Source organism: Elephantulus edwardii, unplaced genomic scaffold (assembly GCF_000299155.1).
Source record: "Elephantulus edwardii isolate Elephantulus edwardi_28Jun2011 unplaced genomic scaffold, EleEdw1.0 scaffold00080, whole genome shotgun sequence".
Taxonomy (NCBI): domain Eukaryota; kingdom Metazoa; phylum Chordata; class Mammalia; order Macroscelidea; family Macroscelididae; genus Elephantulus; species Elephantulus edwardii.
This window is the reverse complement of record NW_006399830.1, coordinates 4,937,657-4,956,020: the sequence shown is the minus strand read 5'-3', so window position 1 is coordinate 4,956,020 and position 18,364 is coordinate 4,937,657. Positions and strand designations below refer to the sequence as shown.

Genomic DNA, 18,364 nt, shown 5'->3' with positions numbered 1-18,364 from the left:
TGAGGAGCAGCTGGTGGATTCAAACCATCAGAGAGGTGATGTTTTTGGGTCAGCAGTGCAACTCTTTCCCCACTAGGCTACTGGAGCTCCTGAAATTCCTAATAGAGATTATTATTGTTCAAATCTTTTATCTGTAAATGACATAACGTTAAAATGGGAAAAAAGTAAATTTATTATGCCTTGATTTCTTCATCTATAATATGCAGAAAAAGACTGTTTTGTTTTGGTTTTTTTTTCAATTTTTTTTATTTTATTTTTGTGTGCGTGTATTGTCAAATCAGATCTGACTGGTACAGGAGGAGATTGTCCCTCCTTCCCCAGCAGAGCATCTGGTGGATTTGAACTGTGCGCCTCTGGGATTGTAGTTGCAGTTCCTTGCCACTAGGCCACCAGAGCTCCCCAGAAAAAGACTGTTATTATTCCTATTTCATAAGGTTATTTTGTAGATTAAATGAGCTATTCTGTATACCAGAGGGAGCTCTGGTGGCCTACTGGCAAGAAGCTGTGCTGCAATCCCAAAGGCAGGTGGTTTGAGGCCACCAGCTTCTCTGCAAGAAAAGGACGGGCAGTCTCTTCCCATGTGATTAACTGCCTCCAAAAACCTGCCGAAGGGTCAGCTATGGGTCACTTCCAACTCTAAGGTACACAACAATAAAATTCCATACATGGTTCTTGGCACAGTGTCTGCCTGGTACAAAGCAGTAATAGCAAGATAAAAGTTAACTGCTATTGTGATAAATACTAATGAGCTCTGATAATGAACTGACTAAAAGATTGACAGACAAGTCAGAGGTTCTAATCCACCTGCCACTCTTCAAGAGAAAAGGCGTGGCACCCGCTCCAGCAAAGCGTTCAGGGGAGGACATCCTTTGGGGCAGTTTTACAGTGTTTGCTGGGGTTGATCTGATTTGGACCTGACTTGAGGACCAACAACAGCAGCAGTTAGATCCTTATGTTGTTATGGACATCAAGTCAGAACCAACCCATGGATGGCATTCCAGTGAGTTTTAAGAGGCAGCAAATTACATGAGAGGAGGAGACCATCCACCAGTCCACCTTTATCTCAAAGAGCAGTAGGTAGAGTCGAACCACATGCCTTTTGATTGTCAGCACAGTTCCTTACCACTAGATCACTAGAGCGTCTTAGTTAGATAGTAATGTAAAAACCAAAACCAAAGCTGCTATAATTAAGTCAACTCCAGCTCACAGGAAGCCGTGTGTGCCAGGGCAGAAGCACCCCCTAGGGTTTCCTAGCTGTAGTGAAGGGCATTGTGCGTCAAGTTGCTAAGAGAGGGTCGCCAGTTGAAACCTACCAGCCATTCCACAAGAGAAAGATGTTAATCTCCTCCCATAACGGCTTATGCAGCAGTCACCCAATGGAGTCACCACGGGTCAGAAGTTGAGGGCAGTGGGTTTGGCTTAATCTTTATGGAAACAGACTGCCAGCTCTTTCTTCCTGGGGACTGCTGGATAGGTTTGAACTGTCAACCTCTAGGTTAGTAGCCAAGCACTAGCTGTGTCACCCAGAGACCTTGCAAACACATAATATACACTAAATTTAAGTCAAAATAACAATCACTTGTTGGTTCAACATTTGACCGTCTTACACACTAACAGATGTTTCCTGGGTGGGATGGCATTAGCCGGTCCTTCTGGTGTCTGGAAGGCTTACCAATGCTGCTGGCACCAGCATCCACACTGTTCTCCACCAGCTCCTTCACAGCTGTGCTGAGACTCAGGACCACCTGCCCAGAACAGATCTGATGGACTGACTTCCGGTCGATAGGTTTGATGGCCTTGGCGAGCTCCGAGCTAAAAGAATCAGTTACAAGAAACAAATGGTAACATAACAAGCCAAACCCGTTGTTAGTAAGTGAATTCTGACTCACAGCAATCGACAGAGTTCCCAAGGCTGGGAATTTTTTTATATTAATTTTTTTTTCCATTTTTATTTTATTATTTTTGTGTGAGCGTACCATCAAATCAGATCTGACTGGTACAGGAGGAGATTGTCCCTCCTTCCCCGGCAGAGCATCTGGTGGATTTGAACCTCGCGCCTCTGGGATTGTAGTTGCAGCTCCTTACCACTAGGCCACCAGAGCTCCCCTAAGGCTGGGAATTTTTACAGGCAGAGACTGCTCATCTTTCTCCCACAGAGCAGCAGCTGCTGCATTCAAACCACCAATCCTTGAGTCGGCAGGCTAACCCATTATACAATAAGCAAAAGACTCCTTGGTCATGACAGCAGATCTATTCATCTGTTATACTGACATACATTTCCCAGATACCTGCACATATATGTTCCACAATCCTCAAACATCTGTCAAGAAATGCTTCATCAAATATATAGTAACAGACATTTAACATAGAATTATAATGCATATCCGCCAAACTAAGGAACCATGGTGGCACAGTAATTAAAGCAATCAGCTATTAACCTAAAGGTTCAACCCTCCCAGTCACTTTAAGGACAGAGAGGTCGCAGTCAAGGTCCGTAAAGATGGTCTGGGAAATGCCCCGGGGCAGTCCCAGTCAGAGTAGAACTGTGGGTTGCAGTAAGTTGGAATCAACTCGACAACAGTAGGTTTGGTTTGGGGTTAGTCTTCAAACTAAAGAGTCCTGCTGACACTGTGCCCGTGTGGTTGTTGTGTGCCCTTGAGTCAGAACTGACTCAGAGCTGACCCTTCAGCAGGTTTTCAGAGGCTGTTAATCACACAAGAGGAGACTGTCCACCTTTCTCCCGCAGAGCAGCTGGTGGATTTGAACCACATACCTTTGGTTTGAAAGAGCAATTGCTTACCTCTAAACCATCAGAGTTCCCTAGGGCTCCTTACTGCCAGCAGCTCCTTACTGCCAGCAAGTCGATTCCAACTCATCTCAACCCTCCACAGGTTTCTGAGACTGTAAATCTTTATGAAAGGAGACTGTAGATCCTCCTCCTTCAAACTGCTGGAGAGGCTTTGGGTTAGCTGTTTGACTCACTACAGACTACACTACCCTTTGATAGAAGGCGGGCTACCATTAAATGTGAAGTCACTTCAAACCTACTAGCTAGCTGCTCCTTGGAAGAAAGGTGAGCGCTCTCTACCTGCAACGATGTTAGCCTCAGAAAGTCAACAGAGGACTGCTACGACTGGGACTCGACTTGGTGCCCTGGGTTGCTTGGGTTTAGCTACCAAGAAGATGAAGAACTGATGTTTTTGAACCGTGGTGTCGGTTCAGAATATTGAGTACTACCACTGACTGCCAAAGAGTGAACAAATCTGTTTAGGGAGCACTACAGAGTGCTCCTTAGAATCAAGGATGGTGAGATTTGGTCTCATCCCTAGACAAATTATCAGGAAGGGCTAGTCCCTGGACAAGGGCAGCATGCTTGGAAAAGCAGAGGGTCAGGGAAAGCAACAGCGACAAAGGTGGGCTTAAGAACAGCGGAGACTGAGCACGCTGCAGGTCTGGCAGAGTTTCGCATTATCACTGTGAATCTGAGCTGACTTGATTGCAACCAACAACTAGGCAGAAAAACACCATCTATTCAAAGAAATACAGCAGCACAGGATTTCTTTAAAAAGGTGCAACGATGCAAATTCACAAGTACCTTGAAGCAAAGGAAAAACCTCAGAAAAAGAGGAAGGAAGAGGAGAAAGGTGATGGTAGCTTTTAAACGTATCAGGCTTAAAAAGAAATCCATTCATACAATTAAATATAACAGATTGGCTCAAAAATTACTATCACAGGTAAGTACATTTATATAAGACCAAATGGTCGACAATTACTTCCAATTAAAGACATACAAGAAGAGGTCAGGGAAAGGATGAACGGAAACAAAACCACTGGAATGGAAACAACGAGAATGAAGAGTGAACAACTAGTGTAGAGGCTGTGCAGTGGTGACCTCAACTGCTGTGCCAGTCTTCACAATAAAATATTACTTTAAAAGCTAAATAGATAAAACCTGGAATTGAATCATCCTTCATCCTTGAATCAACTTTCGGCAAAACGACAGACCAGCCTATTAGGCGAACAGTAACCCCATAGTTATTCCTGAGAGTGGGCTATACTGTAATTAACTATAAGAGGTCAATGGGGCAGCATTTATCCAGGGAGAAAGCTCAGAAGGCAGGAACGGGTAGGAAAGGAGGAGTGAAAAGGCGAAACACAGGGAGGGATCGGGAAGAGTGCTACTACACTGTGAGGCCTGCAATCAACGTCACAAAACAGTGAGTGAGTCGTTCAGTGGAAAATCTATTGTCTCTTTTTTAATTTCCACTCAGAATATAACAAAAAAGATTTTTCGAAATTATGTAAGCGTTAAAAAAGAAGTCAAGGAGCTCCCGTGACCTCGTGATTTCCAGCCTCTGAAAAGCCGCTGGAGGGTCCGCAGTGAGCTGGTTCCGACTTGACAGCACGTAAGGACATTCACCCCGCGCTCGGGCTGCGCGCTCCGCAGTCCGGTTCTGCCGGGTGGGTTGCCGATCAAGCATCTCGGGCAGTTCCGCCTCCCGCAGGTGTCAAACGGGGCCTCTGAGCCACGAGCTGGCCCCGCGCCTCGGCCAGAACGCGCAAGTCCCTTAGCAAAGCAACGGGAAGGAGATGACAGCCCGGCTCACCTGCAGCCCTCAGCCCGCTCCATGGATCCAGACCCAGACAAGCCCCCAGGACAGCCTCGGAGTTCCCGCCGCCGCCGCTCCCAGGAGCCCTGCCTCCCGGCCCCGGCCCCCGTCCTCCCATTGGATGTCTCAGCTGCCGTGCCCCGCCCCTTCCGGGCGAGCCGGCCACACTTCCCCGCACACCCATTTCGCCGATTGGTTGTGTCTATGACATCAAAAGGATCCCAACCAATGAAGGCTCGCGAACGATGCTTTCCCGAGCGCCCCCGGTCCTTCGTGGCCTTTGACGGTTTCTGTGCGTTCGTGTCCCTCGCCCTCCACCTTCTTCCTTTGGGTAGCCGTGATGCCGATGTACCAGGTAAAGCCCTATCACGGGGGCGGCGCACCTCTCCATGTAGAGCTTCCGACCTGCATGTACCGGCTCCCTAACGTACATGCCCGGAGCAGCGGCTCGGCGCCCGACGTGGGCCACGTGCAGGTAAGAGCGCGCCGCGCGGCCTCCACCCTGCACTCCCCCCCAGCCAGTGCGCAGGCGCCGCGACCCGGAACACCCCACCCCACCCCCGATCTCCACCCTGGGATCCCCGCGATCCGATCGCGGCCACGCGATCCCTGTACTCCAGTCCCCGCGGGCTCGGGAGGCCGCGGCCGCCAGCCTCCCGAGCCCCGGGTCCGCGGCTTATTTCCCCCCTGATCACCCCTATCAAACTCTTCTACGAAACGTCACGCCTAGAAACACGATCGCGCACTCTGAGGGTAAATTATAAAGTGCACTCAAGTTCAGCCACCACCCAGATCCAGACAACGCTGTCAGCACCTTGGAGGGGCCCCACCCTCCACACCTCCTACCTCCCCGGCTTCCCCAAGGGTTATCACAGCGCTGACGTCCATAGCGATTTGGTCCATGATTCTCGCTGGTATTTTTGCAGCCTAGGTTTGCGTCACTGAACATCAGTTTGCTCGTTCCTTGATAGTGGGATCATCCAGCATGTTTGGGACTTTTTCCTACGTGCTATGAATCGATTTCCTTTGCATTGGGCTGCTAACAGAAGAGTGGCGGGTGGACCCCACCAGCCGCCTTGTGAGAAAGTTATCTTCTGTAAAGATTTCCTCCCTTAGAGAATCCCGCGCTCAGAATCAACCTGACAGCTGCGGGGCTCGTGTCTAATGGTTCTGGTGGTACCCTTGGTGGTTCTACATATTTTGCTTTTTTAAAAAATTTTATTTTATGTGTGTGTGTGTGTGTGTGGGTGGGTGTAATCAGATCTGACTGGTACAGAAGGAGATTGTTCCTCCTTCTCCAGCAGAGCATCTAGTGGATTTGAACCGTGCACCTCTTGGATTGCAGTGCAGCTTCTTGCCACTAGGCTACCAGAGCTCGTCATATTTTGCTCTTAAGAATATTCAGCAGTGGATACGTTACTGTGTAAGCGGGAGTACGTCAGGCTTAGGGAACACACCCTGCAATGGAACTGCTGCTGGCTCAGTCCCGCAAGCCAACAAGGGATCTGTTAGAGCAGTCCGGTGAAGGCTAGCCTCAGAGATGGACTGGCAGTGGCTGCAGCCGTGCCCAAGCGTTATGAGCAGACCTGCCACATAGGGGGAAGGACCTGAGTGTTCCTTAGTTCTGCAGTTACACATTTCAGCAGTGAAAAGTTTCTCGATGATTCTTAGATAAGTGTCAAACATGATATGAGCAGCTAGTCATCTGTGGATGTTAATTCCAAGCCAGAGGAGACTTCTTGATGTGTTCCTGTTTCCTTCACTGGGGTAGATGCCCCGATCCCCACCCCGAACCCCTGGGTTTAGGGGTGTGTTTTTTTCCTCTGTCACAGTTTAAGCAAACTGAATCAGTGTGCTGTTGAGAACAACATTCTCTGCTTATTTCCCCCATCCTTCCATTTCAGACTACATACCTGAACTGGGACTCATTTAATTTCAAAATTTCATTTTGAAGTGGCTTTCACTTTCCAGTTTTTTTAAAAACTGCAGCTCAGTGGACAGGACCTTTAGGCTGTGGGGGACACAAAGTGTTGTGTCTGTTCAAGGTGGCAGGCTTGCTGTGTGTAGGATAAGGTGGCATGAAAATTCCACTAATCCTGTGCTCTGTGAGCACTTACCACAAGCCAACCAGAATCTCCTATCTTAAGCATGTTTTGAAATCCATTCGTTGTATCAAGATGCACCTGCCAGCTCTTATCAGTCAGCTGAAACCAGTTTCACTCATGTGCAAAGAAATGCCATTCATTTTACACCTTGCAGTGCATTTGGGGGTACAGGTCTCAACATCCTTCCAGACATTGCTCTGGAACTGGTGATAGGATGTTGGTGTTATTAACTGTCAGTTCCATGGCTCAGATCCACCAGCCACTACACAGGAGAAGGGCGGGCAATCTCCTGTAAGGACTACAGCTGGAGGGTAAGCAGGTCAGCGGCCTCAGTGTTTTGGCTAGTTGGTTGATGATCTTCGGGTACAGCACCTCGCCCTGAGTTGGTTCTGACACTCCCGTTACTACTGTCCTTCTGTCTACGCCTCCTGGGACATGCTTGCACTCACTGAGGCTCCATGAGACGCCCTCCCCTGGGGAGCCAGTGCAGTGCATAGTGGCATGTCTGTTACAGACAGCCTGGACAGGAGAGCAAGTGAACGAACACTTTGCTGCTGGTTTGTTTAGGGAGAGGCTGACCCATCACTTCAGGCTCTTGAGTCCCGTCAAGATGAGATTTTAAAATGCCTGTACGAACTGAAAGCTGCCGTGGACGGCCTTTCCAAGATGATCCAGACACCGGATGCAGATGTGGACGTGACCAACATCCTCCAGGCAGACGAGCCCTCCACTCTGATGACCAGCGCAGTGGACTTGAATTCGTTACTCGGGAAGGTGAGTTCTTGAACCAGAGAGCTGGCAGGTGTCAGTGTGACAGGCTGGAGGCTGGAGCTGAACATGGTGCTGGTGGGAGAGAAGCCTTGAGCTTTTTCCATTATGGGAAATGAATGGATTGTTGAGTTTCTCTTTCTCACTGATTGTGCCTTAGCACAGTGAGACCAGACAGGAGCTCCAGCACCTCCTGGCTTCCTGAGCCTCAGTGGAGGCAGGCATGGGGCCACCACAGGCAGAGACGAGTGCAGGGTCCTGTCTTCCCATTGTTCAAGGCTGAGCGTAGCCTGGGCCAGTCTGGGCACCATGCCCAGAGCTGCCCAGCCCTGCAGAAACAGACTTTCACAGTGCTCAGAAGAGCCTTTCGAGGGGAAGGCTCAGTGGTCAGCTGGACTCCTTGGAGAGGGCCTCGGCTTCCAGAGCCATCGCTGCCCACACGTAGGAATCTGTCTAATCCTTTATGAGGAACTGTAAAAAGTCAGCAGCCTTGTACCACGAACATATTTTGCTTGAATCCGTTTGCTGTATTACAGTTAACTTGCATCAGCCACCTTTGTTTGGCTTCAGCTCACTTGGGACAATCTGATATGCACAGAACATCTTGTTGCAAAGTTTGAAGGCGTAGATCTCAGAATCCCCTTTGTGCTCTGCTCAGAAAACTGGTGATCCTCGAGGTCCCTACAGACCTGAAAGTGCCCCAGCGTCAGCCCCGAGCTGTTTATGATGCCCCCCCCTTCCCACTGCCTTCCTTACATACCCTCCTTCTGCATCGTTTGCTTCTTCCTGTCCCCTCCTCCTCCTCCCCGGTCATGTCTGTGCACTGAGGGCTCTGGCAGGTGTCCTCCCCCTGGGAGCCAGTCCAGAGGATGCGTCAGCGCCACCATGATGGTGACCTTTGGGAGATGGGATGGCTCCCAGGGCACACAGAGCTGAGGATGAACTTAGAAGGCATGGTGTCAAGTGAGGCTCAGGGAACTATAAACAGCCAGCATGGCCTGGGAGGAGGACAGTCAGGAGAGGCCAGGCTGGCTTGGTGCAGAAAGCCAAGGAATTTGACCTTGATTATCTTCTGTCAGTTCCATTTATTAGAAAGACGGCAAGTATAGCAATAAGATGTATACCTAAAAAAGGAAGCTTGACACTTGTTAATACTGAGTCCCCCATGTCTCCAGGCAGACCCTTTTCAAGGGCTGTCCATGGACACATGGCATAGTGAACACAAGCTGGTGTAGACAGTTATTTTACCAGGTCACCCAGTGTTAGAAAGATCTGGGAAAAGGAATGCTGGCACGTGTTTTGTCTCAGAGGTACTTAGTTTCCAGTCTGCTCATCAAGTCCATTTCTGGTCCTTAAGGAACAGCACTTTAGGGCTGAAGGGGGTACGGGGGCTGCCCTCCTGAGTCTTACCACAGACAAGCCTCCTTGCTTTTCCGGGACTTGCCTGTGTATAGTTCCTCTTCGTGGGAGTTGAGGATTCAGTGAAACTACTCTAGTGGAGATCTTAAGAGCTCCGGTGGCACCAGGTTAAAGTAACTGCTGCTAACTAAAGGTCAGTGAGCAGAACTGTCCAGCCATCCACGAGTGAGAGCAGCAAGACTGACAAAGCTCGGGGCCTTGGGCACCTGTGTCCTGCGGGGCCGCTGAGATCAGAACCAGGGCCATGGCAGCGGCGCTGATCTGAGGTCGAGCTCCTTGCCCGGTGCTCAGATGTGTGTGGAGACCGTCTGCTCTGCTCTCCTCCCCAGGGCTACGGGGCGCTGAAGGACATCGTCATCAACGCCAACCCAGCCCAGCCGCCCCTCTCTCTGCTGGTGCTGCACGGGCTGCTCTGTGACCGCTACCGGGTCCTGTCCACCGTCCACACACACTCCTCGGTCAGGAATGTGCCGGAAAACCTCCTCACCTGCTTCGGAGCACAGACCGAGAAGCAGGCCCGTCACGAGTACCAGCTGGGCTTCACTCTGATCTGGAAGAATGGTGAGAACACCGGGCCCCACGCCACGACGGTGATGGCACGCACGCCCTGAATGTAGTAAGAGGAGCTGGGTCACGCTATCTAACAAAGCGTGAGGGTCCTTTAGAGGAGGAACCCAGATGAATCTTAACCCACAGACTCCCTCTGACCTCTCAGAAGTCTTTAAAATCGGGGAGAGGGAAGCAGCGGAGGGCGGTTCTGAGTATTCCAGGAAAGGAGGCCCAAGGACTTTCCAAACTGAGTTACAGGGATGTGACTTGATTTTTAACATTTACTGTCAGAGGTGGCAGGAGACAGTATGTGTGTTAGCCAGTTTTCACAGTGGTCAGTTTTGTGCAGGGGAGGGGGAGGGCAAGTTAGTGACTTCCATTCAGTAAAGTCCAAGTGTCCCCACCACACAAAGGTTCCATCCTGGTGGTGGGACTTCTGGCTTCCAAATCGAGGACCAGTCAAATTGGACGTGATTGCAGCAATGAAAAAATTGTCAAAATCAAGTGCCTGCATAACTTGGAACCCTGGTTCAATTGCAGACAGTAAAGCCTGTCAGGTGGAGTTTGTGGTTTTGCAGTGCACAGAAGTTAGGTTTGTACTAGATTTGTAATCCAGTTATACAAGAGTAATATGAAAAGGTTTGAAATACTGTGAAAAGCACCAAAATGTGGCTGAGATGCACCAGGTGAGCAGGTGAGGTTGGGAAGATGGTGCCAGGTTGCCCCCCTGCCACTGCCATCGTAAACCAGCCCGGCCCTGTCCATTCCTTTTGCGTACAGCCTTGCGTTCATGTTCTCAGATGAGCAGATTTGTCAGGTGCCGAGGACTTCTCCCAGGCTGGGGAGTGCCTCTTCTTGGCATCCCACGGTACGTCTTTTTCCTTCCAGTGCCCAACACTCAGATGAAGTTCAGCGTCCAGACGATGTGCCCCATCGAAGGAGAAGGAAACATCGCGCGGTTCCTGTTCTCTCTCTTTGGCCAGAAGCACGATGCCGTCAGTCTGACCCTCATAGACAGCTGGGTCGACACAGCTATCTTTCAGCTCAGAGAGGGCAGCAGTAAAGAAAAGGCCGCCGTGCTCCGAGCCATGAACTCCGCCCTCGGGAAGAGCCCCTGGCTCGTGGGGCACGAACTCTCCGTGGCAGACGTGGTGCTGTGGTCTGTGCTCCAGCAGACAGGGAGTGCCAGCGGGACAGTGCCCGCCAACGTGCAGAGGTGGCTCAAGTCCTGTGAGAACCTGGCTGCCTTCAACGCTGCCCTCAGGCTCCTTCAGTGAATGCCAGTCACTGATCTGAAAGCGTTTAGGTTTTAAGAATGGTGCTGCTCTCATGCCGCCTGGTAAAGGACATGTTCTTTTTATTTAAGGCCAGTTGTCGGGCATCAATAAATACACCACAGAATGTATGGCTCTCGTTTTATTAAAAATGCAACAATCACATGCCGTACACCATGCAGCTGGTGACTGGTAGGGTTACCAAAACAAACACATCCACTCGCTGCCTGAGGAACACCCGGGTTGGTCCCGGAGTCAGTGGAATCAGGAGAAGGTTCAGTGCAAACAGTGCACAGGCAGTCAGGAACAGTGATAGCCAAAATATTTATCGTTGGGGAAGAAGAAATCATTTTGGGAGCAAGAAATGCCAAGCGTTGAAGGCCTGGCTTGGGAATGGTGGCGTTCTAAGGATGGTGAGGACAGAATGGGTGGATCTTAAAGGGGAGGGGAGCCAACCAAAGACTGGGTACCAAGGAGTCACCCAGCCAGCGGGGTCTTTGTGGTCACTGGTGGCTGTGTGAAAGCCCAGCAGGGTCAAATAGATGGGTAGCTGTCGAGATGGTCCAGTGAGTGTGCAACCTCTGGGGTGGAAACATCCTGCCAGGGTCTAGAGAAGAACTGGGCGTGCTGTCAGAGACTGGGTGCACAGGAGCAGAGTGGAGAGAATTCAGGGATAGGGAGGGACAGCAGTGAGTGAAGGCTCAAGGCCGCCATTCAGCTGTCAGCAAGTCTTGCTGTGGAACCTGGTGTGACGGTGGTCACTGGCTCAGGATAGGGTCACTCAGCAGAGCAAAGGGAAGTACATGTGTGGAGACCTGAAAGATGGGTGTCTTCGCTGTGTTAACACTGCCCCAAACAAGCTGGACTGCAGGGAAAACAGTGCAGTGCCTGCAATATGTTGCAGATGACACGGACAACCTGGGACGCTGGACGTGAAGATGTGAGGCACGTCCTGAAGACGATCAAAGACTGCAGCCTTCAGTAGGGATTATAGCTCAACGTAAAACCCTCACAGCTGACGAGTAAGCAGCATCGTGAGCCTCAGAAAAGGCTGGCGTCATCAGGGATTACGGCACTTGGATCCACAGTGAAGTTCCATGGAAGCAGCAGTCAGGGAGTCCAATGACGAATTACAACGGGCACAGGTGCTGGAAAAGATCGCTTTAAAGTGTGGAAGAGCAAGGATGTCAGTCTGAGGACTAAGGTGTCCTTTGCTCAATCTATGGTATTTTCCATAGCCTCATACACATGGGAAAGCTGAGTAATGACTAAGTCCAAAGAAGAATTGATGCCTTGGACTGACATAATTCAGTATAAAGCATACTGAATGTCCTCTGGACTGACAGAATACAGATCTGTCCTGGACAGAGTGCTCAGAATGCCCTCGAGGCGGTGTGAGGATGGGGAGGCTTTCTCTAACTCCGGCTGTCAGTCCCTGAAGGTGATGATGCCCGAGGCCCAGGTACAAAGAGGACCCTCACTGATACAGCTCATGCAGCAGAGACTGAGGACGGTGCAGGACTGAGCAGCGTATGGTCTGCTGTTCCTGGGCCACTAGAAGCCACAGCTAACAAGAGAAAGCTCCAGATGCTAAATCAGAAGAAAGCTAAGTCAGAAAAAAATCAGTCTGGTTTTGGTAAATATTGACCAGACTGATTGCACACAACTAAACATTACACCATTTACACCCTAATACATATTGAAAATTTACATTCCAGTTTACGATTAGCTTGGACAACGGCCGCAGTCATAGTTTCTCTACAGCCTCGTTTGGGCCGGACCCGGTGCTCGGGACGTCACGTGTCCTTAGTCCCTCTGTCCTGAGAGAGGAGGCTCAGCTGCTTCCTGAGTGCTTCAATTTCTTTCTCTTGCTCTATTACCTTCATCTGTAGGGTTAGATTAATCTACAAAGAGACAAAATTTTAAGACCCAGTCAAGTTGTGACCTTTCGAGTGACCCACTAAAGGGTTACCTGGTAAAGTGACAGCCATACACCCCCATCAGCACAGTGTGTGTTAACTGTGGTTGCACTGGACCCCTCATCCACAAACTGTAAGTGTACATGAAGCCATGCTTTCCAGGTCTGATAATGAACACCACACACCCAACGATGAGTGTGGTCCAGGAGCCTTCAGTATAGTATTTTTATTTAATTATTATTTTGTGTGTGTGTACCCTCAGATCTGACTGGTACAGGAGGAGACTGGCCCTCCTTCTCCAGCAGAGCATCTGGTGGATTTGAACCATATATCTCTGGAATTGCAGTGCAGCTTCTTACCACTAGGCCACCAGAGCTTCCTTAGTATAATCAATTTTTATTGGAAGATAACTACCACAAGGTATAGATGTTTAGGACCAGTTAAGACTGGAGGATGCCAGGAGACTATCGCCCTGAAATACACTTTAAATGAAACACCATCCCCATGAGCCCAAGGTCCACAAATGCTCTAAAGAAAAGTGGAGATCAGGACATGGGAGCTGGAGCACTGAAAAGGGAACCACACGACCACCATCAGATGGTGACTCCAGAAAGTGTTACTAATGTCACTGAACATTTTTTTTAAAAAATTACCAAACGGAATTCTCATTTGCTGTGTAAAGTTTCAGTAAATTATACTTTTTAAAAAAATAGTTATTGCAACAATGCAAATCTTTTTAAAGAGAAAAGCAAACGGGAGGGGTGGGAAGGAAACGCAACAATGAATGAATGGAAATCAAGTTTTCTGTACACTTTTGTTAAAATACCAATAAATAAAATTTTAAAAATAGTAATAATGCACGCCAATACAAAATATTTTTTTTAAAAAAAATGTAGGGGAAAAAAGTTACATCCTCTGTAGATGGAGAACACTGAGGCTGTTTCACTGACTGCAAAGTCAGGCAGAAGCTGAAGCCTGGGTTAGGATCTCTGGAGTGGGGAGTTGGTAGGGGGACCCCTGCTCACTGGATAGGATACAGTGCACTGCTGGCCCGGGAAGGAGCCCTGGTGGTGTGGTGGGTTAGGTGGAGGGCTGGTAGCGGAAAAGTCAGCAGTCTGAACGCATCAGTCACCCACTGGGAGGAAGAGGCCCTGTCTTCGGCCATCGTGCTGAAACCCGACGGAGGACCAGCACGAGTCAGGGTCAGGGCAGACTCAGCGGCGGGTCTGCTCCAGGAGCCCTGGTGGCACAGTGGGCAGTGCTCAGCCACTCAAACCCACTGCTCCGTGGAGACTGCTGTGGCAGCTGCCGGACCCCACGGGGCAGTTCTCTGTCCTATTAGGGTGACTATAAGTCAGAAAGGACTAGACAACAGTGGGCAGGACTGTATGCCTTCAGCATCAAACTTACTATTTCAAAAGAACTTTGAAAATAGGTCCTAACTGAAACATTCTAGTTTAGCTTCCTGTTTTTCTGAGCATTAAAAAAGAAATACAAACAAAAAACAAAAAAAAAAGCAAATACATACATTTCCAGAGTTCTGGAAAAGTTCGCTCTGCAGCAGCTGGGTGGCAGATGGCCGCTGGGACGGGCTCTTTCTGGTTAACTGCTGGATGTATTTGGCCTGAACCGGCCACCTTTTACTGAGGGGTTCTGGGATCTGACCCGTCCTTAGACCTGTTAAAACCTCTGCTCGTTCCATTTCTGTTCCGAATGGTTGAAAGAGCTCCAGCAGAATGACTCCCAAGCTGTACATATCTGACTGGAAAAAGGTAAAAAGAGGAGAGTTCACTTGATCACGCATACAGGTTAGTGACACGTCCATCTGGTGCACGAGCCTCTGAACAGGAAGAGGCCTGGTCTTCACAGCTGAAGGCCACCAACAGGGCCAGTGTGCCAGCCAGGCCCACTGCCGGGGATGTCACAAGATGGGACATCCACGGGCTGGGCTAGCCCGCACCACATGGCTGTCCTCCCCACACCTCAGAGTCCAGGCAGACCCTGACAGGAAAGCAGTGTGTCCGCACCGTGGCTGCCAGCACCGTCCACAGGGAGAGGGACAGGCCTCTGGGTCCTTCCTCAGTCTCACCTCTGGCCTCATGCCTAACTGGGTCTTTCTGGTAGTTTCACATACCCATTCCATGAAATCTGCTGCTACTTTTCCTAACATGATTTTTTGGGGGAACGGTCATCAGTAGGTATAGGGTGTTAAAGGCAGGACGGTCCATTCCAGACGCTCTTTGCGATCACTAAAACGCTGATTCAGCAGAAGCTGGAAGCTGGGCCAGGCTGTTACTGTGGAGGGGAGGGGGTGACGAATGAGCTTTCCAGGAAGGCTGGCGCCATTTCAGGCACCATGGGTTTGTTTTCTTGAACTCCTTACAAGTTGTCAATTGTCTCTAGTCTATTTCGGACAGTGTCAGGCTTCCCTGTAATATTTATTTACCGAAACTTAAGAACGAAAATCACCAGTTTAGAACTAAATTGTAAACTGTCCAAGGGACTGTCAAAACTGTCCAAAACGGTTCAGATCTAAGACCTGGAGGGTCCTCTTTACCGACAGCAACACCTCCACCAGGGGCCCTTCCACCGCAGGGACTGGCCTTCTGTGCACCAGTTATTACTGCAACATCAGCTCAGACGAAAAAGTAACGGACAGAAGACGTATTAAGCTGAGCGACTCGCTGCTGAGGCACAACTGTCTCACAGCAGACACGCCAGCCTTTCAGAGGCTGTGAACGGCAAGGGAAGAGATTACCTGTCCTTCTCGGAGGAGGGGCTGGTGCTTTAGAACCTCCAAACCCGCCAACCTTGGGTGAGTGGTGCAGCCCCTACAGACTCCACCATCAGAGTTCTGATCTTAACAGAGGGCCAAGGCAATACACAGTCAAGGAGAGCTCAGCACACGCGATCAGGGTCGGGGAAGACACTGCGAGGAAGTTCAAGGAACAGAAGTCCAGGTTCTCACACACACTGGGACACCTGTCAGTGGCTGCAGACTCAGAAAGCAAACGGGTGCGGGAAAACAGGGTTCACAGAGCGTGATTTCCACCTCAGGATGTGCATGCACTCCAAACTGCTCCGGACAGCAGAGGCTCTGGAGGACAGAGCTGGGAAAGGTCTCGGGAGAAGAGAAGGAAACACAGTGGACACCTACCTTGGCATCGTACTCGGACCCGTCCAGCTGCTCGGGGGACGCGTACAGGCTGGTCCCCACTCGGGACGTATGTGTCAGCGTTCCTGTAATTGGAAAACCCAAATATTAAACTGCACTGTTGACATTATCAACGCTAAAGAGTATTTTGAATGAGCAACACACACTAGCTCCCAAAGGAACACCAAGCACCATTCTGTCTGATTTCTGCTATTAATTTTTTTTTATTTTAATTTAAAAAAAAAATTTCATTTTATACTGGTTTACTTACAAAGTTCATACACATAGTTTTTCACGCGATCTCTCCGTTTCTTTGCCCTCTGTTCCCTCCACCCTTCACACTGTGCAACCCTATGATTAGCTCCCCCAGCCTTCCCTCCCTGTTCCCACCCTTCTCCCACTTGGATCCTCATACACATTTTACTAGTTATTATCCTATTTCTACAATAATGGTCTTATATCGTATTTGTCCTTATGGGACTGAATTAGTTCACTTAGCATAATGCTCTCCAGTCTGCTATTAAAACTTTTAAGACTAACTTGAAACACTGACACATTGAAGCCTGTCTTTTCCTTTTTTTGAAAAGTGGGAGGACAGAAAGAAGCACGTACCCTTCCCATTTTTGTTGGTCCAATCTGTGCTTTTCTGCAAAATGTCTGTGCATGCGAGGCCAAAGTCTCCTATTTTCACTTGCTGATCTGGGCCATGAAGAAAAATATTTCTGGGCTGTAAAAGAAATAGCACAATTCCTGGTTTTCTTAAAAGAAATAATAAGGGCTTCTCCTCTGCAGTTCCTTTCAGGGGGAAGATCATCCCTTTGGGAATGTAGCTTTCTAACAAATCAATCATTATTTTACCCTCAAAAAAGAAGAAAGATAATAAAACCTGGTGAAGATGAGTTTTCAACTGAGGAGCAGGCAGCCCTGACAAAACTTAAAACACCTGACCAGCAATTCTCAGGTCCGAGACTCAGCAGAGGAGCTTAACGTTGCAACAAATGACGGCAAATGTATTTCTAAGCACGGTCGTCAATATAAAAAGTGTGCAGCAACATGTTAACAAGGTATCTGTGTGCACCTGCGGGTGGAAGGTGGAAAGGGTGAGAACACTATGGAAAGAAAGCAGGCTGGCACTCTCTGAGAAAGTTGGGAATAAAAAAGCTATTAGATCTAGCAATCCCACTACCAAGTATGGATTTACTCTCTCCCTGATTTGCCCCCAAACCTGGGGGGAACCTAACTTTTAGAATTCAGGGGAAATTTAAAAATAGACTTGCTATTACATAACACTAAGGAAACATGGCTAGTTTTGTTAGATGAGAATATTGTTATAAAAGAAATGCCTTTAATTTTTAAAAATGCCCACGGAAGATTTTAGGGGTAAAATGGCACGATTTCTGGCATTTACTCTGTGGCACTTGAAATGGAAAAAGTTGATGCATCTACAGATCTATGTTCCTAATTGCTGCTTTTACATAATCATGGAAATGCAAGGGCTCATGACACTTTCCGCTTTACCTACCTCCAAGTCTTTGTAATAGCATGGTTTTGAGCTTCTTCATGCACGAGCACCTTGGGCTTGGGCCCTGGTCATTTCTACGGCTCAGAGAGTGCTCAGATTCAGCCTACGGCAATATCACAGGTTCAACGCCAGACACCCCAACGAAGCAAGTGACTCCATCAAAGGAGTCACACAAAACTGTTTCTCACTCACATGACAGTTCCAGCTCTACTCTCCTGAAGTCTGTAAGCATGTAAGTGCATTATGAGGATGTAAGAGATAATGTGGGAATTATCAAAATAAGATCCAACGACAAGAAGTGAACACACGACGCTGGGGAAGCTCACCAACAGAGCTGATGGACACAAGGGCAGCACCACAGCAAAGGTCCACATTTTGCTCTAATTACACACCCCAGACAATCACGCCTCACTGGAACTTGTCAACACCAGTGAAAAGTTATATCTGTTTTAGGGAGAGATAGCGGGAGTGAGGGCCATGATCCTGCTAAAAACTACAAACAGATGTGGGTTAAAACTTAACGGTTTCAACTACCACTGAACTGGAGGAGAAGACAGAAGTCACTGTGTAAGATGACCATTTGGATATATTTTTGAGATTGACTAGACAGGCCCAAAAAGTATCCTTAAATTTGGCATTATGTGGTCAGGGGGCAATTGAAGGGTAAGTCAAAATACACACGCACGGAAAAGCAGGGCTCTGCCGTAAAAGAAAAGTGTGTTCACTGTTAGGTCTTGGAAGCAACCTTAAAACAGGTCTAGGAACAGAAGCTCTAGAACTAAATGGAAGGAATCCTCAATCACAAAGCGGACCAAAGTGGCCAGTTCATTCTGGCACTTCTCCGGCCTCCCACGTGCCCACTCTTCAGTTCCTTATGGGCAACACAAGCAGGCGAGGGGCCAGGGCTGCACCAGCAGAAGCCACCACATCCGCAGCTCTTCACGTGAAGCTGTCCAAAGCCATCTTGAGAGAGGACTGCCCGATGATCGAGGTGCTCCTGAGGAAGCACCCCGACAACCAGCCCATGACCGTCCTGGCCGTCAA

At 49.0% G+C, this 18,364-nt stretch overlaps 3 protein-coding genes across 3 annotated transcripts in view; 1 reads left to right on the top strand and 2 right to left on the bottom strand.

The window, feature by feature from the left end:
- The window catches only part of PMS2 (PMS2 postmeiotic segregation increased 2 (S. cerevisiae)), a 28,153-nt gene extending 23,523 nt beyond the window's left edge, over window positions 1–4,630 (bottom strand). Inside the window, exons 1-2 of the mRNA XM_006889761.1 lie at window positions 4,608–4,630; window positions 1,673–1,812 (exon numbers count right to left, since the gene is read on the bottom strand). Of these exons, the coding sequence (XP_006889823.1) occupies window positions 1,673–1,812; window positions 4,608–4,630 (163 nt within the window). The remainder of the gene's footprint in view (window positions 1–1,672; window positions 1,813–4,607) is intronic.
- Window positions 4,631–4,950: 320 nt separating this feature from the next.
- On the top strand, window positions 4,951–10,728 carry AIMP2 (aminoacyl tRNA synthetase complex-interacting multifunctional protein 2). Its single transcript, XM_006889627.1, has 4 exons — window positions 4,951–5,085; window positions 7,283–7,489; window positions 9,232–9,463; window positions 10,340–10,728. The coding sequence occupies exons 1-4, from the start codon at window positions 4,951–4,953 to the stop codon at window positions 10,726–10,728; spliced, it is 963 nt and encodes a 320-aa protein (XP_006889689.1).
- A 1,793-nt stretch (window positions 10,729–12,521) lies between these two features.
- EIF2AK1 (eukaryotic translation initiation factor 2-alpha kinase 1) overlaps window positions 12,522–18,364 on the bottom strand; it is a 34,320-nt gene continuing 28,477 nt past the window's right edge. Inside the window, exons 12-15 of the mRNA XM_006889760.1 lie at window positions 16,411–16,525; window positions 15,802–15,884; window positions 14,173–14,406; window positions 12,522–12,629 (exon numbers count right to left, since the gene is read on the bottom strand). Coding sequence (XP_006889822.1) covers window positions 12,522–12,629; window positions 14,173–14,406; window positions 15,802–15,884; window positions 16,411–16,525 — 540 coding nt within the window. The remainder of the gene's footprint in view (window positions 12,630–14,172; window positions 14,407–15,801; window positions 15,885–16,410; window positions 16,526–18,364) is intronic.

What these genes read in the sequence shown, in the direction of transcription:
- AIMP2 (XM_006889627.1), top strand. Translation starts at nt 4,951, where the DNA reads ATGCCGATGTACCAGGTAAAGCCCTATCACGGGGGCGGCGCACCTCTC. An exon ending in CCGACGTGGGCCACGTGCAG is followed by an intron (nt 5,086 to 7,282) that starts GTAAGAGCGCGC and finishes TGGTTTGTTTAG; the next exon opens with GGAGAGGCTGACCCATCACT. An exon ending in TGAATTCGTTACTCGGGAAG is followed by an intron (nt 7,490 to 9,231) that starts GTGAGTTCTTGA and finishes TCTCCTCCCCAG; the next exon opens with GGCTACGGGGCGCTGAAGGA.